Source organism: Garra rufa, chromosome 17 (assembly GCF_049309525.1).
Source record: "Garra rufa chromosome 17, GarRuf1.0, whole genome shotgun sequence".
NCBI classification, from domain to species: Eukaryota; Metazoa; Chordata; class Actinopteri; order Cypriniformes; family Cyprinidae; genus Garra; species Garra rufa.
In genome coordinates, this window is record NC_133377.1 from 8,900,804 (window position 1) to 8,922,792 (window position 21,989).

General features: G+C 35.6%; 1 protein-coding gene and 1 long non-coding RNA gene across 2 annotated transcripts; both read left to right on the forward strand.

Moving 5' to 3' along the window:
• The first annotated feature begins 198 nt into the window (after window positions 1–198).
• LOC141290097 (uncharacterized) lies at window positions 199–4,651 on the forward strand. Its single transcript, XR_012340043.1, has 9 exons — window positions 199–298; window positions 1,585–1,643; window positions 1,862–1,917; window positions 2,152–2,210; window positions 2,957–3,014; window positions 3,236–3,279; window positions 3,360–3,418; window positions 3,600–3,668; window positions 4,476–4,651. It is a non-coding gene; the product is annotated as an uncharacterized lncRNA (long non-coding RNA).
• Window positions 4,652–6,974: 2,323 nt separating this feature from the next.
• On the forward strand, window positions 6,975–18,225 carry c17h6orf47 (chromosome 17 C6orf47 homolog). The gene is made up of 2 exons (XM_073821981.1): window positions 6,975–8,792; window positions 16,812–18,225. The coding sequence occupies exon 1, from the start codon at window positions 7,833–7,835 to the stop codon at window positions 8,736–8,738; it is 906 nt and encodes a 301-aa protein (XP_073678082.1). The 5' UTR covers window positions 6,975–7,832; the 3' UTR covers window positions 8,739–8,792; window positions 16,812–18,225.
• Window positions 18,226–21,989: the final 3,764 nt, after the last annotated feature.

The window sequence follows — 21,989 nt, forward strand, 5'->3', positions numbered from 1 at the left end:
ATTGCGAACCCCAAAAACACAATGTCGTGTTTTGTATTATCATTTGTTATATAAAACCAACTTGACCGTGCGGTGATGCTAATTCAAGAGCTGAAAATGATTATGCACTAACGCTTATGGCCTCGCCTTCGTTCTCGAATTCGCTTTTGATCCATAGATCAACGTGTTTAATCGAATATGACTTGGTAATATTTCTTAATATTTAATTGTTTTGCAGATAATATTTACTTGAACTGTATGAGGATGTTTTGGGGAAACTGAATTTTAAAGAATGGGCCGAAGCTGCAGCAGTTTCCCAGTAAGTATGAGGTTTAACAGCATTTTTCTTTTATTTCAGGAGTTTTCAAACTTGGGGTCCGGGGAATAGTGTAAAATGTGGAAAGTAAGATAAATACTTTTAATTACAATGATATAGTATTAAAATTTTTTTATTTTTTATTTTTTTTTTATTACATTTATAGTACTATAGTGAGTAGAAACTAAAAATCTGAAAACTGAAAAACTAAATATTTGCAAAATATTTCATTATTCTGCTAGTTTCCACAATAAATGTCATGTCAAAAGTATTAAAACGACTATTTTTACCAGCTAAAAATGGTATTAAGTCAGTTATATCTGTCTTTTGCTGTAGTGTGTCAGTAGGAAATGTTTATATTCCCAAACATATATTTTTCCATTAATTGTAGTAATCCAGTGAGATATTTGTTTGCATAAGGAGTTTGGATGACATGAATGGAATGACATGAAGAAACATAACAAACTGACTAAATTCAGAAGAGCTGTGGCAACATCTCCAAGATGCTTTAAGAAACCTACCTGAAAAACACCCTGAAAAACAATGTGCAAGTGCATCTATGGCAAAAGCTGCTTTAAACGCAAGGGATGGTCACACCAAAGGTTAATTTAATTTAGTTAATGGAAGTTAATTGATAAAGAATCTATTTATGATATTTATGACAGCATCCTCATTTTACAGCATTTTTACACAAGTGCCTAAAACTTATAGGAGTACTGTAGCTTTGCAGGTAGATTTCTTGAAGAATCTTTGAGATGTTACCACAGTGGTAACTGGATTTAGTCTGTCTCAGTTTGTTCATTTGGGACAGACTGGATGATGATGAGATTAGATCTCTGTGTGGAGCACTGGCTGTTGTCAGACTCCTTGTGCAAACAAAAATTGTATTGGATTATTACAATTAATGGCAAAATGAATGTTTGGAAATGTAAACTGACATTCTACTGACACACTACAGCAAAAGATAGAAATAACTGACTTAAAACCATTTTTAGTTGGTAAACACTAGTGTTCTAATAATTTTGGCCACCACTGTACATATAATAATAATAATAATAATCATAAGGCTTCTTTTAAACTTTCTGATGGTGGTCCCTTTGAACCTGTTTGGGGTTCTGTGACGTTTAAAAATTGAAAACCCCCTTTCATTATTGTGTGTAATGATTCATTAGACTAGACTCTGATTTACCCATGAAGCTCTTTTATAGTGCACTAAATGCATGCTGTACAGCTTTTGGTTGGTTTGTAGTGGCTTGGATTTTTTTTTTCTAAATGTTTAATTGTCACAGGTTGGATGGGAGGAACAGATATGGCCAGGTAGCTGATGTCAACGGCTGACAACCAATGGGTAAGAGATTATTCCAATGAAAACTTCTAAAAATGAGTCTTTCTTTTTAAAGGAAGCCTTTTGTTTTATCCATAATTGCATGTAATGATGTCTCATTAGACTAGAGTTTCTGATTTACCCTTGAAGATTCTTACAGTGCACTGAATACATGATGTACAGCTTATGATTGATCTGTAGTGGCTTGGATTTTTGTAAAAGTTAAAGTAACTTCTTTACAGATTGTGTGGGAGGAATGGACGTTGCCAGATAGCTGACGTCAGCTGACAGCCAATGGGTAAGAACTAGTTTATGCCAAAGAAACCTTGAATAATTGCTTTCAAAGCAAGCATTTTGTCCTGTTGTCCATTTATTGCATGTAATGATGATTCATCAGACTAGAGTCTCTGATTTACCCATGAAGCTCTTCACAGTACACTGACACATGCAGTACAGCTTATGATTGGTTTCCTAGTAGCTTGTTTTTTTTTCTAAAAGTTAAACTTTTTTTTTTTTTTTTTTTTTTTTACAGGTTTGATGGGAGAAACTGATGTTGCCAGGTAGCTGATGTCAGTGGTTGACAGCCAATGGGTAAGAACTTATTCATGCCAAGGAAACCTTAAAGGAACACTCCACTTTTTTGGAAATAGGCTCATTCATCAACTCCCCCCAAGTTTACCGTTTTGAAATCCATTCAGCCGTTCTCCTGTTCTGGCGATATCACTTTTAGCATAGCTTAGGATAGATCATTGAATCCTATTAGACCGATAGCATCACGTTAAATGACCAATGAGTTTTCGATATTTGTCTTATTTAAAACTTGACTCTTCTGTAGTTATATTGTGTACTAATACCGGCGGAAAATGTAAAGCTGCGATTTTCTAGGCCAATAAGATTAGGAACTACACTCCCGTTCAGGCGTAATAGTCAAGGAAGTTTGCTGCCGTAATATGGACGCAGCAGGCGCAGTAATATCACAGAGCGCCTGAAAGTAATTCCCAGCTAGGCAACTTCCAATGTGACCGGCGTGATATTACTGCGTCTGCTGCTTCCTGGCATGGATTTCAAAACGATAAAACTCAACTTATTAACTCAGGGGTTGGAGAATGAGCCTATTTCCAAAAAAAAAAGAAGTGAAGTGTTCCTTTAAATTGCTTTTCAAAGGAAGCATTTTGTCTTGTCCATTATTGCATGTAATGATGATTCATCAGACTAGAGTCTCTGATTTACCCATGAAGCTCTTCACAGTACACTGACACATGCAGTACAGTTTATGACTGGTTTCTAGTAGCTTGGATTTTTTTTTCTTTCTAAAAGTTAATAACTTTTTTTTACAGGTTTGATTGGAGAAACTGATATTGCCAGGTAGCTGATGTCAGCGGCTGACAACTAATGGTAAGAACTAATTTATGCCAAAAAAGCCTTGAATAATTGCTTTTCAAAGAAAGCGTTTTGTCCTGTTGTCCATTTATTGCATGTAATGATGATTCATCAGACTAGAGTCTCTGATTTACCCATGAAGCTCTTCACAGTACACTGACACATGCAGTACAGCTTATGATTGGTTTCTAGTGGCTTGGATGTCTGTAAAAGTCTAAATATCTTTTAATCTTTAGGTTGGATTCCAGCAAGATGGTTGATGGCTACAGTTGACTAGTGGGTAAGAAGTTGTTTCTTTTTCTTCTGACTTTGCGAGTGTGGCCCATGAATAATCTCTAACAAATAGTGTTTATTTTCAAGGTTTCCAGCCAGGGATTTGAAGCCAATATAGATGTCTCCAGCCCATGAAGCTACATAAGGTTGGTGTCCTAACAGTGTTTCAGATGTTTTATCAGTGATGTGCATTGATGATTCAAACAGACTAGAGTTTCTGATGACACATGAAGTTCTTCACACTACTGAGCACAACTTTTGATTATTAAAATGTAACTTCTTACAAAGAACATCTAGTTAATGTTTGATTTAATTTTTTTTGTTTAGGTTTACGTGATGCCAGAATTATGTGCCAGTGATGGGTATATTCCTCTGAATGCGGAGATCTGTCACTGTGTAAGTACTGATCCAGTAAACTTGGAGATTTTCACTTCCAGAATGAAAATTCTGATAATTTACTCACCCCCATGTCATCCAAGATTGTCATGTCTGTCTTAAGTCGAAAATAAATTAAGGTTTTGAGGAAAAAATTCCAGAGTTTTTCGACTTCAATGGGGATCAGTGTGTTGAAGGTCCAAATTGCAGTTGTTTCACAGTCAATGAATAAGGGTCTAATCTAGCAAAAGAGAAAAGTACAAATTTATGTACTTTTTAAGCACAAACGCTCATCTTGCCCTAGCTCGACTTCACATTACATAGAAAGGTCATGCGTGATGTAGGCAGAAGTACTCAACCCAGTGTTTACTAAACAAATGTGCAAAGAAAGTCAAATGCCTTTTACAAAATTTTATAATGGAAAACAACATTTTCGTTTTGCTAGATAAGGCCCTTATTCCTTGGCTGGCATCGTGTAGAGCCCTTTGATACTCCATTGAAACTGCAATTTGGACCTTCAACCTGTTGATCTCCATTGAAGTCCACTATATGGAGAAAAATCTTGCAATGTTTTCCTCAGTTTTTTTTCTTTGCTTTTGAAAGAAAGACATGAACATCTTGGGTGACATAGGAGTGAGTAAATTATCAGGGAATTTTCATTCTGGGAGTGAACTTCTCTTTTAAAATTAGGTGTTAATGATGAGTGCGATGTTCGGTACCACTGAAACTCGATGAAGTAAATTTTCTCGCGGCGCACTGAAACGCAGAAAGACATCAAATACACTTATTTCCCCCACTTGTAATCTAATACACTCCTTTTCTTTTAAGGACCAAAGTTGATGGTGTGGCTGAAGAGTTGTGGCGACCGGTTTGCAGCACAATGGTGAACTGTCAAGCTTCTCCAAAGTTATGCGTGTCATTCATAACTTAAACACTTGTTTCAGTGTCATTGTATATTATTCCAAGAACAGTTTGAGAAAGTAACTGCTTTTTTTTTTTTTGGACTTCTCAGTTTTGTGTACTTTGTTTTCCAAAAAAAAGACCATTTTCTTTTGAATAAAAATCACTATTACAGCTCTGTATGAAATTGCTCTATTTTTTTAAATGGAAGTAGCAGGTCCACTTTGTTTCGTGCCATAGTTCTATTCTTGTTGGACACTGTCAAATATAAGTGCAAATGCTGTTAAGAGTAACTTTAAAGTACATAGCTTTCATGCCATGTAGCTGATTGACACCTTATACATGATTTACATTTAATAATTTTGTATGAAATGGGTTATGAAATTTGATATGCTCTCTAAACTTATTTTAAGAGACTAAGAATCAGTTTGTAAAGGGTTGTTTTTTTGTGTGTTTAGTTTTCGTGTACAATGTGTTTAACACATGGATTTGGTTAATTCGACATGCGATGGCTTTTTCTGCTGTTTGTTAGCTATCTTGGAGGACTTTTATTATGGAAACGAGCGCCTTCAGTTTCTCGGTGGCCATTATCATACTTGACTTCACTCTACCTGACTCACTTTTTTGCTATATGCTTATACATGCTTTGCTACTAGCCTGCCTGTTGTTGTAGCCAATAAAGGCCCACAATGTGAAAATCAATATAATTTAATAGTTTATACCGAGTGTCTCCTAATCTCCAGAGAGAAGGTCATTGGGTCAGCGATGACATAATGTAACCAGTTTTGTTCTACACGTAGTAGTGCGTAGCGACGCCCGATTTGTGAACGAATCGTTCATTTGAATCGAATCTTTTTAATGAATTTCAACTCCAACTCGTTGAACCGAGTTCAGATTGTTTGCGTTCTGAATATTAGCATATATATATTGGCGTATTTCTGTTTGAAGTAAAAGTTGTAGGGTCCTATTCCGAGTTTGGTATGACATATTAGCATACTCTGCTTACCATTTAAAAGCTTTCCAGCTAAACCTGGCATTGTAAATTCTGATTATTGGTATATTATAATCTGTAATATTCTACATAATTGGTCCAAACTGCTGTCCCACAATAATAATAAAAAAAGCATTTAACGTAAGTATTCAAATTCTAGATGTTTACTAGGATCCTTTTTTTATCTGTTGAAACTCACAATAATATTTAAAATGTAAGCTTAATGTATTTAAAATCATTTATTTTGTAGGCCTACTTTCAATTGGGAGGTGGCTGTCGAACACCCCCTAACCCCTAATTTTAATTTATGAAAATAATTAAATAACTTTTGCATTTTATTCCATTGTTGTTTTGTAAAATAGCATTTTTTTTTTTTTTTAAATGTAGTTCAAAAAAATGTTTTATATTTTCTTTATAAATTATGAACCTTAATGTAAAAAAAAAAAAAAAAAAAGAAGTGTCCGGCGTTTTCATGTCACTACCGAAACAGTGTTTCAAAATGTTTTAGTCCAATGACTGAGACTGATTTTAACTATATCCCTACATTTATGATCAGGAAATATTGTGCCCCTCTCTCTCATATAGCTACATGGTCGTCATTTTGAGGTAAATGTGTTCAAAAGTATGAAAAATCTGTGTGTAACTTTAAAGAAACATTTTAATACGCTTATGCAATTTTTGTGTTTTAGTATGCAAGTTTAATTTCTGTGTGTGGTCGCTACCAAAACATTGTCACTACTGAAGCATGGGACATTTTGTCAAAAGTAAAGTCTACTGAATTATCAACTAAGCTGTTATGATAGATTTTGGTTCAACATTTATTCAAACTAATGAATACTTAACTTTAATAATCAATATGATAAGCTTTTTGCCTTTTACAAACAAAAATTGGATCCAAAATACAACAAATCTTATAAATTACATTTTGAATATTGTTAAAAATGTATTTGTTATTGGTTTAACTCTGGGGGGAAAAAATAGCAAGGGAGATGTAGGCAAAACTGTAAAAGGTCAATATAACCCTTTTTATTAAATTGTGTATCCTACTGACAAATTTGGGGAGAGGAAAAACATTCCAAAATTGTCTCAATACAAATGAGAATGAACTGCACAATTACTAGACATGCAACATTTGTGGAAAAACACTACGTTTCCAACTCTGACCAATTCTGTACAATGGCCCAATAAAAAGTAATAATATGCTATTCCAGCCAATTTATTTTATACATGAATGATTCGTTAACAAAATACTCATAAAGAACATGAATATGTGTCATTAAAGGGACATTTTCAATCAAATAAAGTTCCACACCGGGATGTCACGCAGCACGTGATGACACGAATTATTACGTAAAAGATTCACTGAATTGATTTGTTGAAGCAGTTCAAATGAACCGTTTGAAAGAACCGATTCGTCGAATTGAGCCGGACTTGCCATTGCTAGGCAAGTAAACCAGCTCGAACACAGCAGAGACAACACAGCGTGTCAATGTCGTTTCATCGGGTTATCTCAATTTGAACGCCGCGAATCTCTTGGACTTAAACTGGACTGTATTTTTGCACTTTGTCGAGCTGTTCATTTGTTGAAACATTTACGTCCGAGCATGTTTGTGCCGGGCGCTGGTGAACAGGAATGTGAAGCTGGCTTCGATAAGTAACCTCAAATGTTTTTGCAACTGAAGCAGAAAGACTGTGATGTCTGAAGATGTAACCGCTTGTCCTTACTGCTGTCATATAAAACAAAAGATTTGAGGTAGCAGGTATGTTTGTTTATCCGGTCGCTAACGTTTCGCCGTTCGACATCGACACAGTTTAGCCTTTAAAGTTGAGTCGATCGGCTTGTTCAGACATGCTAACCAACGCCGTTTCGCCTGAGGAAAATGCTTTTAGAACTCAAAAATGAAGGAAACCCTATTGCCGCAGTAATATTTTTTGTTGTCATTTTTAATCTTAATTAAAAATCATATCTTCTGTCAATGAGTGTTTTAAACGGGTGTGGCCCTAGGCTGTTTTCTGGTTGATTTGCTCTAATACAAACACGCCTTAATACAGGTCTGTTGAGGTGTCATTGTTTAGATGCCTAATTCGTCTTAAAGGCACACTAAACATAATTTTTGACTTTTTAAACACCTACACCTTTAGATTTAAAGGTAGATGTACCTATTATCACTTTATACCATAGTTATTAATGTGTAATTATCAATTACATTGGGTTTTCCCCCTCACACTAACACTTTATTAATGCTATAGCTTTTTAATTTCCTCCTTCCTGTTCATAAACTAATAGCGCTGACATGACCGCAGTCGTAGGGCGAGTTTGGGGGTGGGTCAGTCCTGTGAATCTGTACTCGTCCTGGGGCAGTAAGACCAAATCTGAGAAACCTCCAACGACGGACATTCAGACTAAAAGCAGATGGGGGTTATGGGGACTCACTAGCTGGGTTTGGAGGGGCGAAAACACCAAAAAGGACCAAAAGATAATCCCGGAGGAATTCTGGGAGGCTGAGGATACTATCAAGCCTTTGGAAGTTGAAGATGTGAGGGCTGAAGTTGAGATTGACAAAGTGCCAGCCCAAAGCTCACGCTGGTATATCCGAATGCTCCCATCCAGATACTTTTTCTGGCCCAGCTGGTCAACGTCAACTGCGCTTCGCCAGCGGAAATGTGCCGGATGGAATGAAGGTACATGGGATAGCGATGAAATCGATGGCCAGTCGGATTACGGGACGCCCCCGCCATCCCCCACCCCGCTGTCCCAGCAGCAATCAGCATTCCAGTTCTTCTCTCGCTCGTGGACAGGACAAATTGTGCCTGAACACTTTGATATTTGTTTTAATTTTCTTCGCCACCTCTTTGACTTGTTCGTGGTGGGCTTCCTGACCACTGTATCCCCTCCGACCAAGTTCATTTTGGACGTGCTGGGGGTACAGGGTGCGCTGAAGCTGTGGCTCCACGGGATGGCCATGTTTCTGGTGTCGTCTGTTGGGATGGCCGGACTGCTGTGGGTGGTTCAGGAGTACCTGCTGACTTTTGCATTGATCTATGGTATCGTGCAAGCGATGGTCATCTCTGTCAGCGTACGCCAGAGCGAAGCTTTGGCAGAGGGGGATGATGGGAAAGGCGACGGAGAGGTCAAAGAGGGTGAGGAGGAACAGGACGACACATGGGAGCAGAATGAGCCACCGCTGACAGCTGACTAAAGCAAGAAAGGAGTTAAACAAATAAGCTGAAGTTGTGGGAAAAGTGTATTTTGGGTAAGTATCTGTTTCTGCCCACAGAACCTGTTTTCTTGTTTTGTTGGTGTCATGAAGAAGAGATCTTCCAATTACCTATTTAAGTAAGAAACACTGTATAAGTATATCCAACCAATTGAAATTGGAATTAGAATTGAATTTCTAAAGGGATAATTCAACTAAAAATGAAAATTCTGCCATTAATTACTTACCCTCATTTCGTTCCAAAACTGTAAGACCTTCGTTCATCTTCAAAACACAAATTAAGATATTTTTGATGAGCTTTCTGACCCTGCATAAACAGCAACACAACTGACATGTTCAAGGCCCAGAAACGTAGTAAGGACATAAAAATGAACATTAAAACAGTCAGTGGTTCAACCATAATGTTATGAAGCTACGAGAATACCTTTTTTGTGCAAAGACAAAAACAAAACAACTTTAGTCAACAGTTTCTTCTTTTTGAATAATTTTTTTTTTACTTTTTATGATTAATTATTAGCTTTTTATTAACTCATGAACCTCTTGCAGTTCCCTTGCAAACGCCAATTTAGGAAACTCTGCTCTAAATTCAAACCCATATTTCTACAGGACATTCAGTTATGGATTACCATTTGGAAGGCTATTCTTGTGCCTCATGTTTTTTTTCAAGTATCCTAACCTTTGCTGTGGAGCCTGCGGTTCAAATATTTCACTCAGAGAAAAACAAGCGTGACATTTCCAGAGAGCTGTGAAACCTGCTTGTGGCTTTAAGCCTTACATCATTCCCCTGCTATGACCTCTGTTTCTCTGGGATGCATTTTCAAACATTGTCCTCCTCCCCCAGAGTGACTATTTATGGGGGTGTCATTGATGCACTATATTGCCAAAAGTATTGGGACACCCCCTTCTAATGAACAGGTTTGACTAATTTAGTAATTTTCGTGAGTACAAATCTTAATGTTTAAGCATATAACGATATTCTAGGGGATTGTGTGCTTCTAATTTTACAGCAACAGTTTTGACAGGACCCTCTTCATTTCTAACATGACAATGCCTTTGTGTATAAGGTAAGGTTCAAAGGAAGTTCAAGGAAGAACTTGACTGGTCTGCAGAAAGCAAAGTCCTAATTTCAGCTGAACACCTCTGGAGTGACTTTAAATGCAGACCTTGAGCCAAAACTCATCACCAAACACCAATGTCTTGTACATACACTATATGGACAAAAGTATTGGGACACCCCTTCTTTAGAACAGAAAAGGGCACTTCCAAAACTGTGGCAACGAAGATGGAAACAATTCATGTATTTATAAATTGTATTTGCATCTCTGTTGCAACCGTTTTGGAAGTGTCTAAAATGACTGTACCCGTATGTACAAGTCATTGTTGTTTGGTCATGAGTTTTTGGCTCAAAGTCTCCATTTAAAGTCACACCAGAGGTGCTCAGCTGAGATTAGGACTTTGCTTTCTTCAGACCTGTCAAGTTCTTCCACACTGACTGAATCAATCATTTCTTTTTGAACCTTGCCTTATACACAGAGGCATTGTCATGTTATAATAAAAAAGGGTCATGTCCAAACTGTTGCTATAAAATTAGAAGAACACAATCCTCTAGAATATCATTATATGCTTAAACATTAGGAATTGTACCCATGGAAATTTCAATTTCAGTAGTCAGTCCTGTTCATTAGAATAGGGTGTCCCAATACTTTTGGCGATATAGTGTATGTTGCCATCGTCTTAGATAGTTGACTCAAAAATGAAAATTCTATCATTAATTACTCACCCTCATGTCGTTCCAAATCTGTAAGAGCTTTGTTCATCTTCAGAGCACAAATTAAGATATTTTTGATGAAATCCAAGAGCCTTCTGACCCTGAACAGACAGCAGTGCAACTGACATTGTTTAAATAGTCCATGTGACATCAGTAGTTCAACTGTAATTTTATGAAGCTACGAGAATACTTCTTGTGCGCAAAGAAAACAAAAATAGTGACTTTATTCAACAATTCTTCTCCTCTAAATCACATCTTCTGCCATTATTGAGAGTCTTGTTTTTACGCAGAAAAAGTCTTCATAAAATAACGACTGATGTCACATGGACTATTTTAATGATGTCCTTACTATCTTTCTGGGCCTTGAATGTGTCAGTTGCATTGCTGTCTATGCAGAGTTAGGAAGCTATTGGATTTAATCAAAAAATATCTTAATTTGTGTTCTGAAGATGAACGAAGGTCTTACGGGTTTGGAACGATATAAGGGTGAATAATTATTGACAGAATTTTCATATTTAGGTAAACTATCACTTTAATGCGAATTTTTGTACTCAAATGTATATATTTTGACCTCTTTGGCTTAAAGGGCTAGTTCATCCAAAAATTAAAATCTTGTCCTTATTTAATTGTTTCAAAGTTGTATGACTTTCTGTTTGAGTTCCACACAGAAACAAAGGAAATAATATGAAATTATGAAACCTGTGCTGCTTTTTTCCCCCCTGCATTAAAATTAATGTGGAGGCAAAAGCACAATTAAAAATATTATAAAATTAGTCCATACAACAATATAATATGATGTAGGGCTGGACAATATGGGCAAAACCATTTATGGGGAAGAAAATGCTTTTCTCATTTTTGTTAGACCTTGAAAATAAATATAAACCTAACTTGATTTTCACAGTTAAACTACAAAGGAGTTCACCAGATTAGTTACCTTTTGATTTAGGGCCCCATGAAATCTATTTTATTTTCCCCTAAATTCTGTGTTTTGTGATTCAGTACAAGTATCAAATAAAATAAATGAATAAACCTTTAATAATTTGGTAACACTTTACAATAAAGTTCAGTAGCTAACATGAACTAAGAATGAACAATACTTCAACAGCATTTCATCTTAATGTTAATTTCAGCATTTATTACTGCATTATTAAAATCACAAGTTGTGTTTGTTAACATTAGTTAATGCACTGTGACTTACAGTGAACAAATAACACAACATAAACAAGATGAATAAATAGTGTAATAAATGTGTTGTTCATTGTTTGTTCATGTTAGTTAATACATTAACTAATGTCAACAAATGTCTTATTGTAATCTTATTGTAATGTGTTACCATCAATTTAATCAATCTTTTAAAATGCAATCAAATGAAAAAAAAATTCCTTTACAACAAAACATTGCATTTTATTTTTTTGTCAAATTAGATGTTGCACAATAGAACTGTATTAATGAAAACGAAATCTTAGTTAAACGATATTCCTTAAACATTATTATTGTTGTTGTTGTTAATTTTAGATTTTGAGATTTGCATTTTAGTATACAGTAGCAATATATTTCTGTTATAATTTAGTAGTAACAGTAGTATTATGTGACCCTGGACCACAAAACCAGTCTTAAGTAGCCCTACCCGTGTATTTGTAGTAATAGCCAACAGTACATTGTATGGGTCAAAATGATCGATTTTTCTTTAATGCCAAAAATCATTGGGATATTAAGAAAAGATCATGTTCAATGAAGAAATTTTCTACTGTAAATATATCAAAACTTTTAATTATGCATTGCTAAGAACATAATTTGGACAACTTTAAAGCCAATTTTTCGCAAAAATTTTTTTAATTTTTTTTTGCACCCTCAGATTCCAGATTTTCAAATAGTTGTATTTTGGCCAAATATTGTCCTATCCTTACAAACCATACATCAATGGAAAGCTTATTTGGATAATGCATTATTATATAATGTATATATAAATCTCAGTTTAAAAAAAAATACCCTTATGACTGGTATAAATTATATTGTGAGCTTTTATTTTGGCAGTTTGTTGTGAAGGTCTTTGAGTGTCAGTGTGTATTTGATGGTAGTTTTTCTCAAGGTAAACAGTGTAAAACTGGTGAAGTGACTCTCAGGGCAGCTCTGGAGATTACATTTATGCATTCATGTCACGTGTGTTTGAGTTTGTGTACCAGATGAAACTGCCATTCATTCACACAAAAACATGCAGAATATACAAACTAGGGCTGTCAAATGATTAAAATTTTTAATCAGATTAATCAGACTTTTCAGTGGATTAATCATGATTAATCACTATTTGCAACACCTGAATCCTAACCATTTTTTTTTTCTAAAATGCATACCAAAATATAAATAACAGGATACATAATTTTCACATTTTCATATTATGCCAGGGCCCTCATCGGGCCTGTTTTAGGCGACTCCTTATTTTTTATATTTTAGACATCCATCAATAATGTCGCGCTGGTGGAAACAACACAAGACTTTCGCTTTTACTTTCGATAACGGCTGGGATGGCGCAACTGGAAGAGATCCACGTTCAATCGCACGCAGTAGGCTGAAACTTGCCACAAAATACCGGCAAAAATAAATAATAGATGTGTCGGGGAAAGAGTAAGGACATATCTGAATTATTTATTAATAAAGTGTATTCAATGTGAGTCAATGTCGCAAAGATGCAATCTCATTTTTGGACGCGCCTTGAGAGAGAAGTTTATCGTTAAGGATTACATATTAAACAAGTTTTTGTTTTCGATTTGTTTTATTTCGTTAAGTAATAATTTAAAACTTTCTATAGATATGTTTATCATGTCTGTGAGGCATGCATTTAGCTTTATTTTTGTTAAGCACTCCTGTTCAAGAACAAGACGACAGAAAGCGCATCAATTTTGTTTTCTTTATTTTATAAAAACACTGCAACGTTTTTTGGTGTATTACTTTTTCCTTTGTGAGCAAAAATAACGGATAATTTGAAATTGCTTCCACTGAAAAAATGCAAATGATTGAGCTGGTGCCTCGATGACCTGCAAAGCGGCTTTATGTATCTTCCACTCTCCACTCTGTCACTGTGTCAGTCACCGCTCTTTCGAGAATGAACGTAATTGTACGATGTACAGATGTAATTCCCAAAACATAAGAAAAACGAAATTTTCATACAAATTCTGAATGGATTATGGCATGGAAAGTGCAAAGCGCGCTCCCTTTATTATCACTAAAAGCGTCACAAATCTAGTTCATAGAGATCTCACAACGTTCCGTTATAATCAATAAAGCTTTCTAAACTACACAATGAATATTTTATTTACATCGCGTCTACACTTAGTCAGGAGATGAACAACGCTGGATTGTTTGTCAGATCTTCAATTGCTTTGCTTTCGTTTGAGGGTAGGCTATATTGCACCGTCTACCCCAGTAGAACCGGGCCTAAGCTTGGCTATAACCACTCCAGTTGCAGAGGGGCTGTCGCCCAGGCTTGTACTTGTTAACTGTACCATCATCATTCTTTTTATATTTGAATCCGTCCATAGGCTCACCTTGCTCCATCTCGCCTCTAGCTCCCCAATCCTGACAAATAATTCGTCACACTGCGCATGCGTGAAATGCGTTAAAAAATTTGACGTAATTAACAACAACAAAATAATTAACGCCGTTAACGCGTTATTTTCGACAGCCCTAATACAAACTTAATAATGACATGGCTGTTGTCACATTTATTTCTGTGTGTGATAGGCTGTAAAATTAATCCATATCAAGTAAAAATGCACAGAGGTTAGTGTTATCAACATACATTTTATTGCAATCTCGATATGATATAATTTATGGCCCAGGCCTGTTCTGAAGTTATATGATAACTTTCCGACAAACAGTCCAAGATTTTAATCAATATTGACTTAAATGGATTTTTTTGGGGGGATGTACCGAATGTTCGGCAACTGAAATTATTTGGACGAAAATAGCAAAAAAAAAGCTCTTTCTGTGTTACGCCGAATAAGCGAAAAGGCCGAATACGTTATACCGAACAATGACGTGACGCGGTCAAATAGAGGCGCACACTAATTCAGCAAACATGTCAGCAGTGTGGAAGCATTTAAAACTGTCAGAGAAAGATGCAAAAATCATTACAAGCACCAACAGCACGAGACTGTTTAGTATTGTATTGCATGCCTTACATGAGAAAAGAAAGGGTGGTTGTTGCTGGTTACTGTATGATGACTGAAATTGCGAAATAGTCTTAAACCATTAGTAAATAAATTACAGAACGTTATGTTGTCTAATACACACACAAAATGAATTCTGACAGCGCTACACTGTAAAAAGTTTTCACCAGTTTCAACTTAAAAACTTATTTTAAGGCAGCTGCTAAACTTTTTAAGTTAAATCAACTGAAGTCATTTCAACTCACAAGTTAACTAATTTTTATTGTAATAAGTAAAAAATGACTTGTAGTTTTAAGTTGATTTAACTTGAAATTTTAAGGCAGCTGCTGAACTTAGATTTTTAAGTTGAATGTGGTGAAAACCTTTTACAGTGTACACAAGCTTGTTATTCAGGGTTTAAAGTCTAAAGCATGAGGAAAATCTGCAACATGAGAATCATTCATAAATCTGCTCCTGTCACCAAAAAGTAGGGGAGAGTGGGGGCGGTTGCAACACTTTTTGCATTTCCTTTAGTTTCTCAGAAACTGTTTGTATTAGAAAGCCGAAATTTTAATACAATAAAGCCACATCTGTCAGCTACTCACCCATATTGCTAAAACATGTGTACATATGATAATATACATACAATTCACACTTAAATAGACAAAGTGAAATGTTGCAACCGTCCCCACAATAGGGGACAGTTGCAACGTTCAATAAAATGTAATTAAACCATTCTTAAATATAATTTTGCAATTTCTTTATTTTATTTGTGCACAGTCAGGGTCTTTAATAAGGTAAATTGGCTGTAAAAAAAAACAAAGAATAGTAAATGAAAAACATTGTTAAGTAACAAGTAGATTTTTTACCTATTTACTTAAAAAAAAGTAGAGATACCTAACTATTAAAGGGGTTCATTAGTATTATCATTATAAAATTACAATTATGTAATTTTATGGCAAGCTTTTAAATCAATATTGTGGTAAGGGACAGCATTTTGAGACGGTTTCAACAGTGTGTTGCAACTGTCCCTACAGTGATAGCCATGATAAAAATTGGTATATTAGCTTGACAACATATCATTGGCACATGCTAGCTATGCCTATTAGAAGCTAAGAACGCACTGATTAAAATGTTATGTTTTTACAATGCGTCACACAAACAACTTAGACACTATGACCAAAAATCTCATCTTTAAAAAAATTACTTTTTTACCAAGAAAATGATTTTGGGTAGAAGGAATGATCACATATGACTGATTTCTTCCAGGAAGTATGAGGGGCCAATAAAGCATGTGCAGTATGAATATTATCACTGTATCTTATTCCTGCTTGAAGAAATAAGTAATGTTGCAACTGCCACACGTTGCAAGTTGCAACTGTCCCCACTCTCCCCTACTACTGAGGTCTTCTTGCGGATTTCCGCGAAAATAACAGTCAACATTCATAAATATTATTATTGTAATTTTACTGTTGTTCTGTAAAATGAAATAAAAAAGTAAGACAAAAATGATAACAGTCATTACAACAGCTCTATTAATACATTTAATGTAACATTCTCCTTTGCTCAGCAAGGCTGCATTTATTTGTACATTTAAAACACATGCCTGATTCAAGAAGGGGGTCTTAAAAATGGCCAAAGAATATTATTTTACTAACTTATTAATTTTAAGTTGAATTGTGCTTTGTTGGTAGGCTATAATGTTCTCTAGAATGTTTTTTTTTTTTTGAAAAGCAAGACAAAACTGTAAAAAAAACACATTTTAGCTATTTAATGTATACAATGGTGAAAAATTGGCAAAATACATGGGGGAAAAACACAAAAAAACTTGTTCGGTAATCGGCCTTCGTCCCAGTTTTTAATTTTGTTCGGCTTCGGCTTCAGCCAAAAATTTTCATTTCGGTGCATCCCTACTATGAAACTTATAGGACGTTTTAATGCTACAAAGACCTCTTATATGCCAAAAGATCAAGGCAAATTTGATTTCTCATGTCATCAACCCTTTAAAACTATTCTCTTCAGTATAGGTCAACAAATTATGGCAGAAATTTCAATTTTTGGGTGCACTGTTTTTAAGTCGAACACAAATATCAGGCTTTTCTCATACTGCAATGATTAACCATTTCTGTTTTTCGGTCACAGGTTGTTAACAAGCTGAAGACAGCACCAACATCTTTCATTGAGGATTCAACCACTTCATTATTGACCACCAACAACTCCTAATGAGCATCCTAAATGTACCAGCACCTCTTTTCCTCCACCAATGAAATTTTGCTCACTTTAAAATGTACTTTTAATTTTCCCAAAAACTATTTTTACTTGGCACACCAGCAGGATGAGTAAAACACTAGAAGCCACAGCGATAAAGCAACATCTGCCATCTACAAACCTGAAGAACCATGTACAGGACTAAGGAACCAGCAATGATTGATTGTCAGGGAATTTCAATGAAATACTGTGTGATTCTGAAGGCTGAACCAGTTCAACGACAAGTTGTTTGTACTTTTATATGGTGATTAACGGCTTTGCGACTGTATGTACCGCACATGTGCATGTGTCACTTTATTCATAGCTCGATGTTGCCTCTAGATGTTCATAACTGCGATGTGTGCTTGTCTTTTTAATGGGTTGAGTCCATTATATCGCCTAATCCTTAATTCAGTCCATTAGTCCAATCACATGCCATCTTGGTGAACTTTTTGAGTGCAATTATAAAGGGACTGGATGTAAATGATTCTTAAACAACTTTTCTCATACAGCAACCTTGCGCATTACATTTTTCTATTCTTATTTCATCTTTCATCCTATATATCGGGTTTCATCATTAGAACCACTCTGTGTTTGACATATATTTATGTATGCTTCATTACAGCATTAACTGCATGACTTTATTGATTTCAAATGCGCTGTCAGTCTTACTTCATTTATATTTCAGTTGATTATCTTATCTTTTGTGCCTCATAATATCTGGTACTTTGTCCAGTTCACAGGGAGTTACGGATAAAGAAATTAGAAGTACTTTTGCACAGTTGCATACTGACAGCTTAATATTCAGTGCTTTGTTGCACAAACGTGTCTCGCGCTTGCAAGAATAGCTTTCTCTTTCTGAATGTGTTCCACAGATAGCATTTTACCTATGCATGATACTATAGTATAATGAAAAACTGAAATTTCTTACGTTATGATTTTTTTTTTCTTTGTGGTACTGGTTTGTAAATTTCTAGGTTGTTCGTGTCAGTTATTTAAGCATTAAAATGTAGCGCTAGAATTGTTGATTTAAGGCAACCTTGAGCAATGCAAGAGAATACGTGTGACCTTTGAAAGTTCTTTCTAATGTGTTTTTTTCCATTTTTTGTAAACCCTGAGTCCATTGAAGTGCGGGCCACTGCTGAAACCATACAGCTGTGAATAGAAATGTCTGCTGTAGAGTGAAATGCATTGCAGCTCAAGGATGGATGATGTATCTGGGGTTTGAGATCTACATCTACAGTTCTTAAGTGCTGCACACTGAGTCTTTAATAGTCATTACAGCTCAAATAAACTTCCTTTTCCCATATTTCATGTCTGGAGTATGTATGTGTATATGAGCCTTTATATAGAATTGGTGCAAACTGCTGTCCCACAACCAAAAACACATTTAAAAAGCATTAAAGTATTCAAGTTTTAGATGTTTACTAAGATCCTTCTATTATCTACTAAAACCCACAATAATATTTTAATGATCAGTAGGCTTAAAGGAGTAGTTCACTTTCAGGACAAAAATGTACAGATAATGTTCTCACCCCCTTGTCATCCAAGATGTTCATGTCTGTCTTTCTTTAGTTGTAAGGAACTTAAGTTTTTTTTTTGAGTAAAACATTTCAGTATTTCTCTCCATATAATGGACTTCTATGGTGCCCCCGAGTTTGACAAGACGAGCGTTTGAAATTAAAAAGTATATAAGTTGTAAATATAAGTTGAAACTGATCGTTTCGCTAGATAAGACCCTTCATCCTGAAGCTGCATTTAAACTGCATTTTGGAAGTTCAAACTCAGGGGCACCATAGAAATCCATTATATGGAGAGAAATCCTGAAATGTTTTCCTCAAAAACACAGTTTCTTTACGTTTCATTATCTGAAAGTTTCTTTACGTTTCATTATCTGTAAACTTTTGTTCTGAAAGTGAACTACTCTAATATATAAAATTATAATTTATTGGGTACTTCCAATTAGGAGCTGGCTGTCCCAAACCCTAAAGGCCTTTCCACACTAAGTGCGAAAAGCGAAACGAATGTCTCACGCGATGACACGATAGAATAAAACAACAGATTCCTAGGGATGCTTCCACATAGACAGAGAACATTCGTGCACCGGAAAAGTGAATGTTTTATAACAACCAGTCTTTTCAGTTTTGCAAAGCAAAAACACAGCCGTTCAATAAGATTTGAGCATTACATTACGTGCCCGGAGCAGCTGCTGTTGCATAAAAGGACAAGAGTGGTGGCGCTTTTTAAAAAAAAACCAGTGTAAACAAACACAGAAGAAGAGTATTCCGAGAGAGAAGAGGATGCGCTCTTGTTATTATCGCATCTCACGTTTGATCTCAATGTAATTTCTATTTATTCTCCACTGAATTGTGTGATCTGGAGGAGAGCACTGTCATAATTTAAATTTATAAAAATTATATTGAATCAATTTTTGCATTTTATTCCATTGTTGTTTTTAAATATATATTTTTACATTACATTACTTTTACATTATAAGTTAAGTTAAAAAATATATTTAATATTTTCTATAATCATGACACTTTATGTAAAAAATGTGTCCTGCATTTTCATGTCACACCTGAAACTGAATGTTTTAGTCCATTGGCTGAGACTGATTTTAGACTGATTTTATCTACACCACTACTTTTATGATCAGGAAATATTTATGTCACTCTCTCTCATAGCTACATGGTGAGTAGATCCCATCATTTTGAGATAACAAACACATTTGTTTCTGCAATTAAACACTTTTTTGGGAGTTATTCCATAATATTTAGTTTTTATATGTGTACAACTGTTCAAAACTGTGCTAGCTAACCATGTGCTGATTAGCATATCTTTGAGCTAAGTTTAAAAGTACAGTCAAGCCCAAAATTATTCATACCCCTGGCAAATTCTGACTTAAAGTTACTTTTATTCAACCAGCAAGGTTTTTTCTTTTTTTTTTTTTTTTTGACTGGAAATGACACAGGCTTCTCCCAAAAGATAATAAGACGATGTACAAGAGGCATCATTGTGGAAAAAAATTTTTCTCAGCTTTTATTTACATTTGAACAAAAAGTGGCATGTCCAAAATTATTCATACCCTTTGCAAACTGTCACAGTCTATGGGAAAATCCAAAGTTCTATACCATTCCAAATTAAAGGAAGCATTTGATTGCTGTAATAGCCAATAAAGGTTTTTCTGTTGATTATTGAGAAGGGTATGAATAATTTTGAACATGCCACTTTTTGTTCAAATGTAAATAAAATATGGGTAATAATTTTTTCCACAATGATGTCTCTTGCAGTGATGCCGGTAACGCGTTACTTAGTAGCGCGTTACTCTAATATGACCACTTTTTCCAGTAATGACTAATCTAACGCGTTACTATTCCCATACCAGTAATCAGATTAAATTTACTTGTCCAAGCCACTGTGCGTTACTATTTCTTTAATTTTTTTTAAGCAAAACCTATTTGGTTTCTTCTTGCGTCTCGGGGAGTGACGTCATATTTTCAGGACAACTCACCTACCAAGCGCCGCGGCTAGCGACACACGAACCAGGAGGAGAGAGACATGCATTTAAGGCTGCACGCTATTGGGAAAAAATTACATTGCAATATATTTCTTGCGATATATATTGCGATGTGTACAAATTCATTTTTTTATGTTCATCAGGTTGTTTTGAACTGCTTAAAAATCAAATAATAATTCAAGAATAATTGGGGCAATTTTGTAAGCATTTTCAAAGAATAAAAAAATGTAAAAGTACAGTATAATCAAAACCCTGAAACAAAATACTTTTTAAAGCTTATTTTGGGTAGTTTCATAAACAGTTTGACTCACCTTATTCACTGTCAATTCAGGCAAATCAAGGCTCTAATATGAAATTAATAATGAATGTTGCTTTTACCCTGGTGAAAGGGAAATCAGCTTCTTCCTTTCACGAAAAACATTAAAAGCTTAGCCAAGATGGAGGAACAGCTGATCATAGCTGTTACAGGGATAACATTTTTTAGCAGCAGAGCTACTGCAAGCAATTTTTAGTTTTGGAAATCCATTTATCTTTGTTTATTTATCTTTGCTGAAACTAATGCGTCTTTAGGAGAGCGCGGGTAATGGTTGCTTAGCAACGGCAGACGCCACTCTGCCACTCAAGTTACAGAACGCTTTGGTAAGAAGGAGAAAGCGGCGCGCCTAGCGTTTTCCACGCGTTTTTAGGCGAAGTTTTCCGCGAGTTGTGGCAACAACTGCCAGGCACTCCCGACAAAGCACCTGTTTTTGGTCAGCAGCATCCTTTTTGTATCCAAAATACTTCCATATGACCGACGTTGTGTTTCTTTTTGCGACCAAATCTTCCATTTCGGCGCTTTTCTCCCGTCCCGCGCTCATTTCGCCATGCGCACACAGAGACTGCATGCAGGAAGTAGGTGAAGCAACGTGTGCATTGTAGTTTTAAAAGAACCTTTAAAGTTTAAATATGAGTTAATTACTTTATTTTAGACAAATATAGATCCGTGAATAGAAAGTTTAGAAATATAGAAAGTACATTTTTAAATCAGACACACATAATTTTTTTTTTTGCCCTGCATCGTGACTGCCACGATGTGACTATCGCGCATGCGTACATCGCGATGACGATGCTGAAACGATCTATCGTGCAGCCCTATATGCGTTTTCTAGCTGGAAATATTGTCACTATTTTGAGTTTGTATCAGACAAAGATGATAATATTAAGGTTCGTTGTACACTCTGTGCTGGCGACAAAGTGTTATCTAGCTTTAAAAACACTACGTCAAACTTGAAGAAACATTTGGAGTCGCAGCACGCCACAGTGAAACTTTCAGAGAGAGTCCCACCTGGTGCTGCGAAGCAGAGAGCTGTGACCGCTGCAGAAGGTCTTCCACCACCCAAACAACAAAAACTGGACTTCAGTACAAAACCAGTAAGTGGTGGAGAGTTAAAGAAGTTGGTCGGGCAGTATGTTGTAGAGGAAATGCTGCCCTTAAACACTGTTTATGTTCAATGAAGTCAATAAAGAAAAAAAGAGACTTGTTTCTCTAAAAAGTATTTATGTTAAATGAAGTCAAG

Excerpts from the sequence above, each read along its gene's own strand:
- c17h6orf47 (XM_073821981.1), top strand. The coding sequence starts at position 7,833 with ATGACCGCAGTCGTAGGGCGAGTTTGGGGGTGGGTCAGTCCTGTGAAT.